The sequence below is a fragment of the Carassius carassius genome, chromosome 34 (genome assembly GCF_963082965.1).
Source record: "Carassius carassius chromosome 34, fCarCar2.1, whole genome shotgun sequence".
NCBI lineage: Eukaryota > Metazoa > Chordata > Actinopteri > Cypriniformes > Cyprinidae > Carassius > Carassius carassius.
The window spans coordinates 9,151,915-9,169,765 of record NC_081788.1 but is presented as its reverse complement, the minus strand read 5'-3'; the positions used below and the strand labels follow the sequence as shown (position 1 = coordinate 9,169,765).

Below are 17,851 nucleotides of genomic sequence, written 5' to 3'. Positions count from 1 at the left end.
ATGATTGTTTAGTAGTGTATAATTAATAGTGATTTTGCCTTTCTACCATTTTTTATTTAAGTTCCTCCTCACAAAAAAAAAAAAAAATTATTGCAATTTTTTTGTCATGTGGAATCAGTTTCCTCGGGCAGAAACTTAATGAATGTTTTAATGAACATTCCAGTTACACCCTTTACTATCAGGTGCACAAAACCAAGTGTGCAATTGTGCATAAGGAATATGCAAACAATTTAGGTGGACCAAAGTTGGTAGGAAAGAGGCTTGCCTGCAAAAACCCAAACCTGAACTCCTATTGAACACATTTGGGATGCCAAGACTCCATCTGCCAAAATCAGACTTCACTGACATACTGTTGTGTCTAAATATATGCATCAGAACTCTGCAGCCTTTACTGGACAGTAAAAACTATAGCAGCAAAGAGAAGATCAGTTCCCTATACAGCAATATTATTATTTTTTTTTATTAAAAGCTCAATGCACATACACAGATCAGCAACAACATTAAACCCACCTGCATTATATGTTGTACATCCCCCTCATGCTGCCAGAACAGCTCTTATATGTCGATGCACAGACTCCTCAAAACCTCTGAATGCATCCTTGCACCAAACCATTAGCAGCAGGTCCTGCCAGTTGAGAGGTGAGGCCTCCATGGACTGGATGTTTTGGTCCAGCACCTGTCATAGATGCTCGATCGGGTTGAGATCTGGGGAATTTGGAGGCCAAGGCAATACTTTGAACTATTTGTCATGTTCCACAAACCATTCCTGTTTTTCAGCTATCTACAGCTACAGTATCTTCTGTGTGATCGGAGCAGACAGGTTAGCCTTAACTCCCTGCTTTGGGCACCCATGTCCCTGATATTGGTTCACCAGGTGTCCTTCCTAGCACCAGTTTTGATAACCACTGCTTATCGTGAACATCTCACAAGACTTGGCTTTTTGGGGATTTTATATATATATATATACACACACACACACACACACACACACACACACACACACACACACGCACGCACACGCACACACACACACACACACACACACACACACACACACGCACACACACACACACACACACACACACACACACACACACACACAGCATTTCTGATTTAGTTCATTGTGAACAGAACTGCTTTAGAGCTTTGTAACCAAGCTGCTACAGAATGTTTCTTTATCATTATATGCAATCGTGGGTTAGTTTCACTTTAGAAGATGTGAACATTGTTATGAAAATTAGCCTACCTATTAAAATTTATTGATGTTGTCCATAAAATATACAGATTGTATTTATCTGTTAAGCTTATCTACAGAGATAAGTTTCATGAGTAAATAAATTTACTCGGCTATTAACAGAAGCTCAGTTCATGAATGTGAGAAAAGTTTCATGCATTTTGAGTGTGCATTCTGCAGTTGGATAGGATATTGTTTTAATTTAAAACAGCCTTATTGACATATAAGTATATGCCTTATTGAAATATCAACATATTAATAAGAATAACTCTATTCTTAATTAGTCTAGAGCTGTGGTTGGCATTAAATCAGTTTCTAAATGCTCTGGTCTAATATATGTTGCCATGGGGGGGGGCTCGTCTTTCTTTTATTGCAATTCTTCAGGCATTTCAAGGAAGTCATGTGATAGGTTTATATAATTTAATAGTTTACTTATCACATGAGCCGCCTGGAAGAGTGGAAACGGATTTATGTGAGTCATTAGATCTCAAGCCAGTAATTTTCCTACAGAATGAGCTTCATAGGAGATAGCGCGGACTGCCTTTTAAGAGAAAGCGCCGCGGGCTTACCATTGGTTAAGGCTGGGAGGGATACAGCTCCGACCGCAGACGAACAATGAAATTAATTTTCTACCTATTAGATTGTGTTTTATTAACGTCTACGCCTACCCAAACCCTAAACCTACCCCTTACAATAATAAAAAAATAATAATTATTGTTGTACAGTGTTACAAAAATTAAGCTATATTGATGTGCGCATGCCCAGTAGCCGCAGAAAACATAAGCGTCAACATGGATCACGTGTGCCACGTAAACCAATCACATTACAGCCTTGACAGTCATCATCGACTTCTCTAACAAAACACTTTTTTAAATATCATAAGTAGTTAATTCCAAAATGAAGATTTTTAATGGGGAGCACATTGAAGATTAGCGAGCAATAAGCCGTTTCCTCGCAAAAGTAGTTTATTCGGCTACTGAAGCATCTCCTCTTTAGACATGGTAAGGAAAAAAAAGCAAAACCACTGCTCAAAAAACGATACGATAGACAGCGTTACTGCACAGGTTTGTTGGGTAAAACTGGTTTACAGAATAAAGATTGACAGGTCCTATTCTCTTCGATCTGCAAACAGTCGTAAAATGTAACATGACTAGTAGGCTATGCAGCGAACTGAAAGTTATCAGGAACGTCGAAAGTTTATTGAGGATCGAAATGCAGTAAATCATGTTTTGATGTGTTCACGTACACGTACGTATCTTACAGTTCGACGGAACATTGTTTTTTTCTGCTTTAAATATTTTATAGACCTATGGTTATTATATTATACCGTTGACATTGTATGAAATCATTGTTGATTTGGTGAATCGTTGTTCTTTTATCGCTCCTCCCCACCCATACCGGAGAAACTTATTTATTTCACAGTTTATTCGAGATGACTTAGTTGTATGAAAACAATAAAACATGTTTTTTTACCCATACCGGAGAAACTTATTTATTTCACAGTTTATTCGAGATGACTTAGTTGTATGAAAACAATAAAACATGTTTTTTTTTCAACTAAAAAAAAATTCTATCTAGCATCTTTATGTCAAAATATACAGAATATACAAATAACTGAAAGTAAGTGTTTCTTATGTAATGAAATATTATAATAAATTATTAAATAAAGCTTACAAACATATGTAACTATATATTATGGATGTGACCATGTCCATTATAATGGAGAATTAGATATAGGTTTATGTTCTCCCAAAAACAGCTGAGTCTCTGATTGCTCTCAGGAGCATCCTGTAAAGTTCCACTTCATCTTTTACGACCCTGGGCAGGAACAATCCCATCATGCACGTGTTGGCATATGGTAGACGGCATCCTCGCTGCTCTGGCTGGTAGAAGTGAATGCTGGGCTTATGGGAGAACCCAAGTGGTGGGACTTCATCTGCTCCGGTTATGAAAGCCAAAATTTCCTCAAAATGCAAGTTATTTTCCGGAGCTTTTGGTTTTTTATCTGTTAAGGGAAAATGACAAGCTTAAGTCCAAATGAACTGTCAGTTGCAAGCACACTTATGGACAATTGTTTACAATTAATTTCACAGTTCAATCACAAATTACCTCACCTTCAATCACCTGAAGCATCAGTTCCCAGTAGTGTATAGTCTCTTCCTCAGCCTCCCTCTTCTTGGTCCCTGATTTACTCCAGTGGATTTGGAATAAGTCGCTAAACGTGCGTCTGGAAAGGGGCTCATGCATGTTGGTAAAGATGGGTAGAAACTCAACCCAATGAGTTCTTACCATATCCCAGAACTGTCCATAAGCATTCAGTCCCTGTGTGAACTGATGAATCATATTTGATGTTCTGTAAATATAACACATTTTGTTAAATGTCCATTCTTGAACTAAAATAACAAAACACATTACTAAATGTGTAAAAACATAGTTATTTTTATAATTTCATCTAATAAATAAGAAAAAATTCAGTTATATATACCTTAGATAAATGTAGTGTCGAACTGCAAAGGAGTAAATCTTCGGAACATCTCGGATGGAAATTCCATGTCTGTATATTCCAAGGAAACCACAATCACAGATCCAGTCGCCCAGCTCTGTCTGCAGCCTCTGGAGATCTGCTGTTGTTTTGCATGATGTAATCTAAAAGCAAGATAAAATGATTAGAGATCTTGCAGTTAAAGAAGGGTAGAGACAAATAGATTTATGAAGAAATAGATAGAAACCTTTTGCAGTTTGTCCTGAATGTCAGCATCTGGTATTAGGTGCCAGTCAAAGTCCACCAGTTGACATTCCTGGGTGCACATCAGCTGGTACAGGCAGGGGTCAAGGGATCTGAGTCCTGGCCCGCCATGAGCCACAGACCACGCAATCAGCTTCCCCGCCAACTCATACTTGTGATCCTCCAGCGCCATCTGGTCATAGGTGAAGAACAGGTGTCCAGGCTGCCCCTCAAAGATGCCCAGCGAGCTCTGCACCTCCATCATCAGGATTCTGGGGCAGGGGTACAAGAGAAACAACAGATGTCAAACTGTGACATACAGTGCATGTTTCATATGTCAGAAAAGAAGAATATGTATTCGTCTTTGTAAGAGGAATACCTGAAAAACTCTCTCCGTGGACCTCCACAGTCAAGAGCTCCCTCACCATCAAATGTCACGAGAGGGATTTTGGTCCAAGGGAAATTAGAGTTGGAAACAGAATCTTTAGCACTCTGCAGCACCTTGTTACGAGAAACCAAAACTGACACATTCTCACTGCCACTGAGATGCATGTGCTGAAACTCTCTGAGCAAAGAGATAAAGTCCATGTCCTCCTGTTGAAGAGATAAATTAAATTAAAATTTACGCATTTAGCAGATGCTTTTATCCAAAGCGACTTACATGGCATTCAGTCTAACAATTTTCCTAACATGTGTTCCCTGGGATTCGAACCCCTAACCTTGCGCTTGGTGGTCATCTGTGAACAATTAATAGCGCAGTTTAATTGTTTGGTCTTGTCAAGTAATTGTCAACTAGCAGGTTCAGGTGCAAAAAAAGGTGTCTTCAAAGAACAGCCATGCTTAAACATTCACCGTAGTTTATTAATTATTTGTTAATAATTAAATGAGAATTTCCCGCTATACCTCAATTAGAATAATGTCTGTTTGAGGAACTATATAAAGTATGTTGTCAGCCAGCTCCTTTTTTATTTTCTTCAGAGTGTTTGAATGTATTCTGCAAAGTCGTCCATGTTTATCAGTCTTTGCCAAATGGAAACCAATCGCATCCAGGTCAACCAAAGGATATCTGGAGCAAATGAAGAGATTCAGCTCTCGCAAAGTCCAGTTTAGATCTACCCCTCTTGACTCCTGAACAGATATGCCTAAAAAAGCAAACACAAAAAAACTTTCAAATTGTTGTTAATTATACTATAGAGAACTATCATTGCTGGTGATATATTTTATTCTGAAAGGAGCCTGATAATGTACCTAAACCAGCTCTTGTGAGTTCTGAACTTTCTCTGGGGTTTGGGAGGGTCGTCTGATTGGCATACTGTACAAGAAAGAGACTCGGTTTCCAGTAAGATGATGTTTTCTGGACCTTTCTGGATTCTGTGTATAATGGAATCAAGGTCAATGATAACACTCCACTGGGCACTAAAACTACAAAGATGAAAGTTGTTTGATGGATGATTCATTTTTGAACGTAGTTTCTTAAGAAAACATTCTCACCTGCTTTTTGGTTATTACTATGCTCTTCCTCTGATGTTTGTCGCTCAACCACTCTTGCTGGCCAGTTGATGTCAGATGTACTGTCTTCAGGACAAACTGGGCATGATGTTCGACTGCCCCTCCTTGATCCTACAGCACATTCGACATTTTTACAAAAGATTCTATGCATTTTAACATAATCAAGTAGCAGTTCTGACACCTGAAATGAGTTATTTTCTCACACTTACTCAGAAGGCGGACGGCGCTTGTGCTCCCGTACAGATCAATGAAAACCCACAGCGGATTATTCAGGTTAAGTCCTTTTGCTTCGAGGTAATATTTCTCCCCACCTATCTCTTGCACAATAACCATGCCTGCATAGTTTATCCAAAACTGAATCTGTACACCGCACCTAGACAAGTCCTCAGGTACTGGCACAACACAGTATCCCTGTGCGTCCCTGAGGTCTGGTATTGAAGCAGCTGGTAAATTGTTTCTTTGCGGGCAGATGTTGGTGAAGCCCACACGAAGAGCTCCATCCCACAATGAGGTGCAGTCCTCAATATGCATACACAGCTTTTCTTCCACTTTAACAGTGCGGCTGAGAAACACCAAACCGTTCATAAAGGACGAGGTGTCTCTGGACGCGAGTTGTCCTCCTTGGCTCAGGGTCACATTTCGGCCTGTCAGGTCCTTATTAAAAGTCATTGGACCCAGACATCGACTGCCACACAAGCGATCGTGCTCTAAAATGATTCAAATATTACTGTGAGTCTGACAAACCAATGAACCTACATTATATGAGGCACTTTTATGTTAGTATGACAGATTATACTCACTCATTGTTGGTTTGCTTCATGAAATCCAGCAAAAGTTGGTTTGGTTCTGACGTTCAAGATGGAAAACACAGCTGAAACTGATTTGTGACTCTGGCTTTAAAGATCCAAGTAGAGTGCCGCAGAGCACAAAAGCCTGTTTGACTAGTTGCACTCGTGAGGTTTAGAGACAGAAAAAGGGGATGAGCTTGCATGCAGGTGGAGCAGAGTGAGGGAAACTACAGGCTGACTGATGTGGATTTTCCATACAACTAATTGCATTACAATAATTGTTTCCCAAACGCTGTGTGTCTTTCAGTTTTTTTTTCTAAGAAATGTGCCTGTGCGACATTAGATGGAGCATGAGAATCTCCTAAAAACGTGTTGAGATCATCACATCACATTTAACTAATTCAATTTAGATTTAATTATTGTTTAAATCTTCAATTTAAATCCAAATGTTAAATCTTATTTGTATATTTAAATCTCAAACATAAGTCTTAAATAATTTTTTTTAAACTTTTTCTTCAGTTTATTTTTTGAATACTGAAATTGAATTTAAATGCAAAACAAAGCAAAATTTACGACGTTTAAAATTAAAATTACATTACGAGTCTTTTATACTCATGTGGGAAATTATACCACCAGATCTTCAAAGTTCAAGCCATCACTCCCTTGGATATAATTCCTTCTTTCCATATTTTTTTTTTAGAAATGCGTGAAATGACTCGTGTGATTATTTTAATTAATCTGTGGATTTATGATTGTTGTTTTGTATTGGCTGTTTATAATGTGTTTTGTGTCCGTGTTTTTGTGAAATTTTGTTATGGCCATCTTGGCCAGGACTCGCTGGGAAAAGAGTTTATAATCTTAATGGGACCTTCCTGGAAAAATATAGGATGGATAAATAAATAAACAAACACAAATATACCCTTTACACTTGTCAATACTCCCTTTATACTTGTAAATATGCTATTTTAAAGTTCAAGAAAAAGCTGGAATGGAATGCAGAAATCATGTGGACTGACTTTAAACAACTCCGATTAATCTCTAGTTCATCTGTGTACATTTCTGGGAAATGTAGACAGACATGCATATTGGCATAATCTCAAAATCTCTAGAGAAAACATGCATATCTGCTTCTGACTGGAAAGCACCTTGTTTCTAGTTGATGATTAAATTTATGGCTATAATACAACTCTATAACCTAGTCATTTATTAATAAATGCACTTCTTACAGCTCTAAAACCTTTTTTAATTGCATTAATTATTAAAACAACATGATGTTGGTTATATCAGTGGTATATTATTTGTGTAATATTGTTTGGGACACAGTTTCAAATAATGAACAAAAGTGTAAAGGGGTTAAATTCTTGTAAATGTACTTTACTGACCGTTTTTGCTATTTGCTGTAATGCTTCAAGATACAATGTATTCTTGAGAATAACAAAGACAGTCAGCTTTTGATTAACCAGTAAGATCATTTTTGTTTTGCAGATCGTGTGTTTGGAAAAGAGGCAAACAATTTCTAAATCAAGCTACAATTGACAGCTTACAGAAAGAATAACTTTGCATTACTGATGAAAACAAGGCATGAATAGTGCCGTGACTGGTTTTTAAGAAAACAAAGATCTCAAACATTGTATTATCCTTTTGATGTTTCAGGGTTTCAAGCAAGAAAATTGATTTAATCCCAATATAATAGATCTCCCTTCAAAATGGGATGCTGGGACAATGCCTATTAATTTTATTCTAGAATACAGTAGAATTTCCATTTTACTACAATACTTTTCTCTGAAATCATAACAAACCTAGAAATAGCAGGTCGTCATTTAAAAACCTCCTGAGATCCATGCAGAGCCCATCCCTGTTTTGTTTTCTGAACAGTATGTGTTTTGCTTCTGTTTTGTTTTCTGAACAGTATGTGTAATGTATGTGGCAAGAATACTGTCATAACGAAAGCAAAGGAATGAATCCAGATTGACATCTCAAAAGAATTTGACTTGTTTTCTTTCAACATCTGTTTACAACCCGAATTCCGGAAAAGTTGGGACGTTTTTAAAATTTTAATAAAATGAAAACTAAAAGACTTTCAAATCACATGAGCCAATATTTCATTCACAATAGAACATAGATAACATAGCAAATGTTTAAACTGAGAAAGTTTACAATTTTATGCACGAAATGAGCTCATTTCTATTTTGATTTCTGCTACAGGTCTCAAAATAGTTGGGACGGGGCATGTTTACCATGGTGTAGAATATCCTTTTCTTTTCAAAACAGTTTGAAGACGTCTGGGCATTGAGGCTATGAGTTGCTGGAGTTTTGCTGTTGGAATTTGGTCCCATTCTTGCCTTATATAGATTTCCAGCTGCTGAAGAGTTCGTGGTCGTCTTTGACGTATTTTTCGTTTAATGATGCGCCAAATGTTCTCTATAGGTGAAAGATCTGGACTGCAGGCAGGCCAGGTTAGCACCCGGACTCTTCTACGACGAAGCCATGCTGTTGTTATAGCTGCAGTATGTGGTTTTACATTGTCCTGCTGAAATAAACAAGACCTTCCCTAAAATAGACGTTGTTTGGAGGGAAGCATATGTTGCTCTAAAACCTTTATATACCTTTCAGCATTCACAGAGCCTTCCAAAACATGCAAGCTGCCCATACCGTATGCACTTATGCACCCCCATACCATCAGAGATGCTGGCTTTTGAACTGAACGCTGATAACATGCTGGAAGGTCTCCCTCCTCTTTAGCCCGGAGGACACGGCGTCCGTGATTTCCAACAAGAATGTCAAATTTGGACTCGTCTGACCATAAAACACTATTCCACTTTGAAATAGTCCATTTTAAATGAGCCTTGGCCCACAGGACACGACGGCGCTTCTGGACCATGTTCACATATGGCTTCCTTTTTGCATGATAGAGCTTTAGTTGGCATCTGCTGATGGCACGGCGGATTGTGTTTACCGACAGTGGTTTCTGAAAGTATTCCTGGGCCCATTTAGTAATGTCATTGACACAATCATGCCGATGAGTGATGCAGTGTTGTCTGAGAGCCCGAAGACCACGGGCATCCAATAAAGGTCTCCAGCCTTGTCCCTTCGCACAGAGATTCTCCAGTTTCTCTGAATCTTTTGATGATGTTAAGTGAAAGTGACGTGACATTCAGCCAAGTATGGTGACCCATACTCAGAATTTGTGCTCTGCATTTAACCCATCCGAAATGCACACACACAGAGCAGTGAACACACACACACACACTGTGAGCACACACCCGGAGCAGTGGGCAGCCATTTATGCTGTGGCACCCGGGGAGCAGTTGGGGGTTCGATGCCTTGCTCAAGGGCACCTAAGTCGTGGTATTGAAGGTGGAGAGAGAACTGTACATGCACTCCCCCCACCTACAATTCCTGCCGGCCCGGGACTCGAACTCACAACCTTTCGATTGGGAGTCCGACTCTCTAACCATTAGGCCACGACTTCCCGTGGACTCTAGATGATGAGATTTGCAAAGCCTTTGCAATTTGACATTGAGGAACATTGTTTTTAAAGTTTTCCACAATCTTTTTACGCAGTCTTTCACAGATTGGAGAGCCTCTGCCCATCTTTACTTCTGAGAGACTCTGATTCTCTAAGACAAAGCTTTTATAGCTAATCATGTTACAGACCTGATATCAATTAACTTAATTAATCACTAGATGTTCTCCCAGCTGAATCTTTTCAAAATTGCTTGCTTTTTTAGCCATTTGTTGCCCCCGTGCCAACTTTTTTGAGACCTGTAGCAGGCATTAAATTTTAAATGAGCTAATTAAGTGGATAAAAGTGTAAAATTTCTCAGTTTAAACATTTGCTACGTTATCTGTGTTCTATTGTGAATAAAATATTGGCTCATGTGATTTGAAATTCCTTTAGTTTTCATTTTATTAAAATTTAAAAACGTCCCAACTTTTCCGGTATTCGGGTTGTAGTTTTAGAACCTTTTAGACAATAATATGCATAAATCAAGCACTTGACAATAATAAAAACTGTATAAAAAAAATAAAATAAAATCTCAACTGAATAAGAAACTAATTTATGTTCTGTAGCATAGGTTCTGTAGAATGTTTTCATTGTTATCACATAATCGCTTCTTTCTCCTGTGAAACAATGCAATGTATCAACAAGACTGATGAAACACGCGGAAACTGATAAACAAAGATAAAACATCCCTGGCATGAGGGAGGGGATCTACCTGCTGTCAACAAAGCAAATCAAATATAGCTAACTATATTTTTAGTATATAAATAATTGCTGTGGACTCAGTATTCTTCTTACCTATTTTATTTTTGTATTTTAAAATTCAATATACATGGAATACCCAAAATATACAACCTGAGCAGATTGTAGTACAGTAACCCACAATGCATTGAGCTTCTGAACTTCCATTTCTGGCTTGAAGGATGAACAGGATGTCACATTATAAAGTCACAATTTTTTTTTTAAGTCAAAAAAGTTTTTGGGTGATATTTTTGTGATATATTTTGCAAATATTTGTTTTTTGCACGCATACGGTCAATCATTAAGACACATTTACACAAAACTGCATTAAAAATGTTAAATAATCAGGCACCACTAGCTGAAATAAATGCTGTGTGTGCATAATGCAGTTTTTGCAGAAAGCTTTATCATTGCATATGGTTTTGTGCAGTATGCAGACACCAAGTGTCAGCTTACACAGACACTAACTGCAGTGTTAAACAGATTTACACATAAATGGAATTCTTGCCTTGCCTTCTACACGCCCACCAAACGATATCAAAAAGTGTAGAATTATCATCTACTTTTAACACTTTTATTTCATTCCTTTCTGCAGAATAATGGTCATGTTCACATACAATCTGTGCAAATCCAGGCTCTGCTGGAACTTTAACCCTGCCATTCATTTGAAATGTGCCTTAGGAAGAAGTTGCAACAGCTTTCTACAAACATTTGTCAGTGTGTGTGTGTGGCGGCAATAAAAATCCAGAACTTTCCAAAACTATAAATACCCCACAGAAAGCCCAGATGAATAGATAGTGCTTGCTTAGTTGAAGAAGCACACTGATCAGAAGAAACAAGATACTGTCACCTGTTAACAACAATGTAACTGTTTTAACTAAATGTCCCTTTCTCCTGAGTTTATGTAATACTACATGTTATTATGATATACAGCCTAAAAGTGAACAGAGAGACTGGTTTCATTTGATTCGATTACATCTCTTTCTACGAAATGTCTTAACACAAAGACAAATTCAAGTTGAGACAAGTTCAGTAGCTTGATTTGTCTGCTGATGACAGACTGGCAGTTGTTTTTTAAGCATTGACAACCCTATGTTAGATTCATCTTTGTATATGGCATCTGCCAGTGATGAAACAGAACAGCAAGACATGAAATAAAAGCACATATTGGCCATACTGGTGTTAGGACACATTACTTTACAACTGTAATGGTTTATTTAATTACACACTTGCATTACTCATGCTTGGTCCTCGTGTCTTGCACTGAATAAGGGATTGTCAGTCAATAGGTCTGAAATAAAGAGATTGTTGATCTCTGACATCAAGACTATCATCTATCGCCCTCTACAGAGGGAATCGGGTTAAAGCAGGCCAAACAAGAAAACACAATTAGGGAATTTTGTAATTTAATGCTGGTTTCCTTTATTAAACCTAAGAGGTTGATAGAAGAAGTTTCCCAGTTTTTATGTAATGTCTATGCTTTATAGCAGGGTTTCCCTAATTTGGGTTTGTGAGGTAACTGCAAGGGGTTTGTGAGTCAATGAAAAGGTAATAATGAATAAAATCTTAAAAATTTAATATTAAAATAAAAAAAACTAAATACAATTACAAAACGCTTAATAAAACATATTGCAGATTTGAATTGTTTTTCTGCATGTGACCGTTTTTCATTTCACCCGACCAACATCAGAGAACATTGAACATGTAAATGTTGTTAAATTGTTATTAATAATTAATGCATCACAGCAACCATCAAATATGGTTTTATATATGTATATATATATATATATATATATATATATATATATATATATATATTAGGCACGATTATTTTTACTAAGCATAACAAATCTAATTTTTCTTTTTTTTTGGCTATATTTTTATTTTGCTATATAAACTTATTTATACATCAGATAAAGATTTCAACATTTCATTTCACAGTAAAGGTCATACATTTCAATAACCCCTTCAAGTCATGTCTTTGTGATTATTATTATTAAGGAAAACAAATTCTAATGCATTAATATTTTTCATACCTCATAGAAAACCTCTGCCCTACACCACTGGTGAATGCTTGTTTCAAAAAAAAAATTAAGTATTTATGCATGAACCTAGACATAATCGATAGCACTGAACAACCTGTAATTGTAAAACCCTTCTTGTGCTGGACAGAATATCAAACAGTCTAAGACCAGAGACTCAAGGGCAATGTCTAAGGTCAGACTCAATAACTTTTCATTTCTGTCGATCCTTCATGACATATTGCATCCTACTATTCTAATCATTACATTATCTTTGTGCACTTGTTACTTTTAAGTGCACAGATAATAAATTGCCAAACAACCACCTCTAATGAAATTAGATTAAACCTTAGACGTTTTCCCAGACCTTTGTTGGCTATTTGTTGACAGTTTTGAGGAATAAGGCAAGAGAGAGGGAGATTTAGCACTTGTTCTTCTGGTATTAATAAATGGCAAAGCAAAAAACATCTGTCAGACATAGTCACCAAAGCTGATCTTCCAAAATTCTACAATTATAATGAAGGAAAAGACATTGTAAATACATTCCCAGTGACCATACAAGATGACAAAAATCCCATTTCCTTGTGTTGAGCTTACTAGCTGCTCCTCCACAGCCACGGCAGACGCCCCATTAAAAAGCAACTTATTACCCAGACTTTTTAAAAAACTATTAATCTGTTGACAGCCAATCAAACGCTGTCCTGCTGCGAACAGACCAATGAAGAGACCAGGCACTTTGAGCGCTCAACCAATCAAGGCAGGCCATTCTAATTCTGTCCATCATTATGAAGAAAGTGCCACAGCGGTCTAAGGTACATCTTATTTATGACCTGCAACCAGAGAGCCAGTGGTGGGACATTTGTCTGTGAAAGTGAGAGTGTTCACTTTGGAGATCCATTATGGACTAGTTAAAGAGTCAAGAAGAGGAAATAAAAACACAGACTCTTACCTGTTCTTTGAGACATCTCGGGGGTGATGTGGAAATACTCCAGATTATCAAACAGAAAGTTATCAGGTTAGGGTGAACTCGGACTAGACCCTTCGGAGTACTTGATGTCACGACTTTGGTAAGAAATCAGTCTTGAATCACCATCATCATCGTCTTTTGAAGCAGAAGAAGTGCAGACTGGTGTCCATGGAGTCCAATATTTCAGGGTCCTTCCTCTTCAACAACAGCTTGAACCAGTTCCCCTCAGACATCAAGGCCCCGGTGTGCCAGTACTCCATTCCCAACTCCTTCTACAAGCTCAGCCCGGCCCACATCAGCTCTCAGCTCCAGGCCGGCACGCCGCATGGCATCAGCGACATCCTGAGTCGGTCCATGGTGGGCGGCCCGGGAACCCCTGCGCTGCTGTCCGGGTACCCCTCCATGAGTGGATTCGGGACAGCCGTGCCCAGTCCAGGGGTGTATTATAACCGGGAATACACCCCATCGGGACTGAACAGTTTCTCTAAACCTGGAGTCGAATGTTCGGGTCTGAAGGGTAAAGGCAGCAGCTGCTGGGTGGACGGAGGGTACGAGTGGAGAGGCGCCAGACAGCAGTGTCCCAACAGTAAGTCTGAGCAATAAGTGCATTTGATTTGGAGCATTACATGTGATGAGATACCAACACATTGACATTCACTATACTAATTTAGTACATTTATCTACTATCAGTAAGAATACCAAACAGAAGAAAAAACATTACGTTTTCCAATTAAGATTGTATTTAAATCAGAATATCAGTCCAGTCAGTGTGATATTATTAGTGTACATAAAATTGACTGTATATGATGTAAAGTTAAATGAAAGTTTACAGTTTTTCAGTAAATAAAATATATAATGTGATAATTTAATAATAAAAAAATCCAAATAGTTAATTATTTTTAACATTCAGCAAAAATTAAAAAGAAATATTATTAAAATTAATAAATCGGTAATTTATTATATAAAATTGACTGTTTATGGTTTAAATTCATTTGAAATGAAGAGTTTAATAATTTAATGAATCCTTTTAAACAGTTCATTATTTAAAGCTTTAGTGGAAATGCAAAAAATCTATGATATTAAAATAATCTTTAAATATATTAAAATAATGATATGTATACAATATAATAAATATGCTAAAAATTTAACATTTTCCATACACATTTGATAACTATGAAAAATAAAACTTTAAATTATTCAATATAATCCCTGGTGTTTCTTTCATTTGTATTTCATGATAAGAAAGTTTCATGTGATTCTTTTTTTCATCTAGTTTCAGCTGACACATTTTAAACAAACTGTTTCCATAATAGAATGTAAATGGCAATATACATTTTAATTTTTTTATTTATTTGTTTCCATTTTACCAGTTCATGCTTCATCTATTGTAAAAACTGGTTCTTGGAGTCACTTCTCACAGAGTTATAAATAAAGCACAGAAGCTGAGCTGAAAGTGTCAGCAGATGCAGGTGTATCTGTGATGCCCAGGTGTGTGTTTTCTTTAGACGGCGGGCATCACACTGAGACTGTGGGGAAGAAGAAGCACACCAGACCCACGTTCAGTGGACATCAGATCTTCGCTCTGGAGAAAACCTTCGAGCAGACCAAGTACCTGGCAGGACCCGAGAGAGCCAGACTGGCATACTCACTCGGCATGACCGAGTCACAAGTTAAAGTAAGATAACATACTAATGCATAATTCAGCATTTGAGCACCATTCAATATAGGCCTAACACATACCTGGGTAACTTATTAATTAGAGCATCCTAACTTTGCTAAAGTAGTTAGAAAGCTGAATATAAGTAGGTTCTGTGTACATACCTGACATTCAAACACTTAATGATAAGAATGTGTTTATTTTGATGCCCTGTAATGAGTGTTCACAGCACGTGCGTGTTTGTGTTTCCTCTCAGGTGTGGTTCCAGAACCGGCGCACAAAGTGGCGGAAGAAGAGCGCGACGGAGCCCAGCTCCACACAGGCCTCGCGCGGGGAGAGCGGAGGAGACTGCTCGGAAAACGAGGTGGAGGACGAGGAGTACAACAAACCGCTGGACCCCGACACAGACGACGAGAAGATCCGACAGCTGCTGCGCAAACACCGCAGAGCTTTCTCCGTCCTGCGCCTGGGACCGCATCACATCTGAGGAGAGCTCGCGCTCAATTCACAACACACGCGCTACATAAACAGACGAGAGGCCTCGGACTACACACACACACACACACAGTAATACAGAGGCTAACCCATCTCGGTAACGCTTTCTATTAAGTCGATTTCACGTTTCCACCATTTTTGCATAGGAAGAAAATACAGAACGGATTTCAAAAGTTAGCCATGCCATTAAAAAGCCCACTGGTGTTTTACTAGTACAAATGTAAACAGTAAAAAAAAGAAAGAAAGAAAAAATTGAGCTACAAAACAATTAATGAAATGGCTAAATAAAATGTAAAAGGTTACAAACTACAAAATATTTGAGCTGAAGATATTAATAAATGTATGCAATTCCTATTCTAAGCTATAGCCTACATTTATTGTGACAAATTGCCCCTATAAGAAAATACAAAGAGAAAACACATATTTTAGAGATTATGATTATTGTCATTTTTTTTAATATTGAACTATTGGTTGTAATTCATTTGGAAATGTATTTAAAATGAAATATATATATATATTGATTGGATTACAGTATATTCTCTAAATACATAACTATGAATAAACCTTTAATTTATTATAGTGGAACTGGTGACACTTATTTACAAGAACATACAATTGACAGCATTATGAATCAATTTTAAGGAAACCTATTGCATTATTTAAAGGCTTCATAGAAAGTGTTACCCATTTGTCTTCGAATTTAATATTGTTCAGACTTATTTAGGGATAAAATGCATCACAATAAAAATGCTCATAAAACTCTAGGAATAACGAGCAGATGCAGCAAATGCAAGCAGATACATACATCAATAGTGAACAAACTGCATTCTCACTCTCTTTATGTCATGTTATTTGATACTGTAGATGTACACTCCTTCTTTTCTTCCAAAGTTTTCTATTATTTTCATTTCTAATGATTATGAAATGATGTGTGTTTGTTAGTCCTTACAATGGCACAATTCGTCCAGCAATATCCACAGCCAGAGTTCACAGACAGGCATGTCTTGTTTAGCATCATGTCAGCTGTTGTTAACAAGCATCTCATGTTGTGTGAGTGAAGTAAACTAACCTGAAGCTCTCTCAGCACATGAATCAAGTAGGGGTTGAGAATCAGATCAGGTTTAATAATAAAACAGCATGTTTTCAATAATGCCATGTGCACTGCAAAGAGATATTATTTATTGATTTTTAACAACTCTTGAATACAGGGTACATATTCCCCAGAATAATTAAATAAATTCAGTTTTAAATAGCAAATACAGCCAAATGTTAACTTCTTAAAGGCATATAATCTAATGTATATGATCTGTAAATGAATTATGTTGAAAATTCAAAATAAATCACTGTTTTGAATGTTGAGTCTTAGTTTGGCCTCTTTTTAACATTATACAGTTGTTTTTAAAAAAAGTTAAGATATAAAAACATAAATAAATGAAATTTTAAGGATAGTTTGTTATATTGTAAGCGAATGTCTGTAATGTTTAATCTGCAATAAATAAATAAAGATTACATTTTAAGATATATTTAAATAGTTACATTTGAATAATATTTCACAATAGTACTGTTTTTACTGTATTATTGATTCAATAAATGCGGCTTTGGTTAGCATTAGAGATGTCTTTCAAAAACATTTTAAAAATCTTACCGAACCCAAACTTGTGAAAATATTGTTCATATATTCAATGAAGTTTACAGTAATAAATAAAGCCACTTCCCAAATTTTTGTCTTTATCACATTTGATAGGAAGCTACATGTCAAGATAATGCTTAATAAACCATATCTGATAATTCTTCAGCAAATCAGCAGCGCTCCATATAAAGTGGTCTTTGTCAGTTTGATGCATCTCTCTTAACTAATGGCTCCTCTGAGATCAGATGTCTACAGACAGACATTAGTCAGATCTCAGATCCTTTCATTAAAATCAGAGAGCAGATGGTGGGCGGCTGTGAGTGTGTGTGTGTGTTATGGATGTCTTAACTAAACACCTCGGTTTAATGCACTCATAATGATAATGACTTTGGATTGATCAATTAATGTGAGTCGATGTGAAACAATTGACCAAACAGGATCTTCTCAGTGATGCTAATTTTAACACCTGTTGCAACGTTTAAAATATCATATAAAAATCTTCCTTAAGAAACTTTTTTTTTTAACTCCCTGACCCCAAACGTGTTGAACAGTAGTGTATGTTTCCATGCATTTATTAAA

General features: G+C 37.0%; 3 protein-coding genes across 3 annotated transcripts; 1 reads left to right on the top strand and 2 right to left on the bottom strand.

Moving 5' to 3' along the window:
• Positions 1-2,771: 2,771 nt before the first annotated feature.
• Positions 2,772-4,584, bottom strand: LOC132115119 (G2/M phase-specific E3 ubiquitin-protein ligase-like). The gene is made up of 5 exons (XM_059523520.1): positions 4,339-4,584; positions 3,964-4,231; positions 3,720-3,880; positions 3,349-3,587; positions 2,772-3,239 (listed from the first exon to the last, which is right to left on the bottom strand). The coding sequence occupies exons 1-5, from the start codon at positions 4,545-4,547 to the stop codon at positions 2,974-2,976; spliced, it is 1,143 nt and encodes a 380-aa protein (XP_059379503.1). The 5' UTR covers positions 4,548-4,584; the 3' UTR covers positions 2,772-2,973.
• A 195-nt stretch (positions 4,585-4,779) lies between these two features.
• On the bottom strand, positions 4,780-6,737 carry LOC132115118 (neuralized-like protein 4). The gene is made up of 5 exons (XM_059523519.1): positions 6,269-6,737; positions 5,678-6,175; positions 5,451-5,579; positions 5,208-5,330; positions 4,780-5,101 (listed from the first exon to the last, which is right to left on the bottom strand). Exons 1-5 carry the CDS (start codon positions 6,270-6,272, stop codon positions 4,857-4,859), a joined length of 999 nt encoding a protein of 332 aa, XP_059379502.1. The 5' UTR covers positions 6,273-6,737; the 3' UTR covers positions 4,780-4,856.
• A 6,909-nt stretch (positions 6,738-13,646) lies between these two features.
• Positions 13,647-16,111, top strand: LOC132115117 (homeobox protein Nkx-6.3-like). The gene is made up of 3 exons (XM_059523518.1): positions 13,647-14,076; positions 14,996-15,165; positions 15,404-16,111. The coding sequence occupies exons 1-3, from the start codon at positions 13,659-13,661 to the stop codon at positions 15,632-15,634; spliced, it is 819 nt and encodes a 272-aa protein (XP_059379501.1). The 5' UTR covers positions 13,647-13,658; the 3' UTR covers positions 15,635-16,111.
• Positions 16,112-17,851: the final 1,740 nt, after the last annotated feature.

Coding starts and splice junctions, on each gene's coding strand:
- LOC132115117 (XM_059523518.1), top strand. CDS start 13,659: ATGGAGTCCAATATTTCAGGGTCCTTCCTCTTCAACAACAGCTTGAAC. Junction 14,077..14,995: donor CAGACAGCAGTGTCCCAACA/GTAAGTCTGAGC, acceptor TGTTTTCTTTAG/ACGGCGGGCATCACACTGAG. Junction 15,166..15,403: donor TGACCGAGTCACAAGTTAAA/GTAAGATAACAT, acceptor GTTTCCTCTCAG/GTGTGGTTCCAGAACCGGCG.
- LOC132115119 (XM_059523520.1), bottom strand. CDS start 4,547: ATGGACTTTATCTCTTTGCTCAGAGAGTTTCAGCACATGCATCTCAGT. Junction 3,881..3,963: donor TTCAGGACAAACTGCAAAAG/GTTTCTATCTAT, acceptor TCTTGCTTTTAG/ATTACATCATGCAAAACAAC. Junction 3,588..3,719: donor CGACACTACATTTATCTAAG/GTATATATAACT, acceptor TTATATTTACAG/AACATCAAATATGATTCATC.
- LOC132115118 (XM_059523519.1), bottom strand. Junction 5,580..5,677: donor AAGCGCCGTCCGCCTTCTGA/GTAAGTGTGAGA, acceptor AATGTGCTGTAG/GATCAAGGAGGGGCAGTCGA. Junction 5,331..5,450: donor TAGTAATAACCAAAAAGCAG/GTGAGAATGTTT, acceptor CATTATACACAG/AATCCAGAAAGGTCCAGAAA.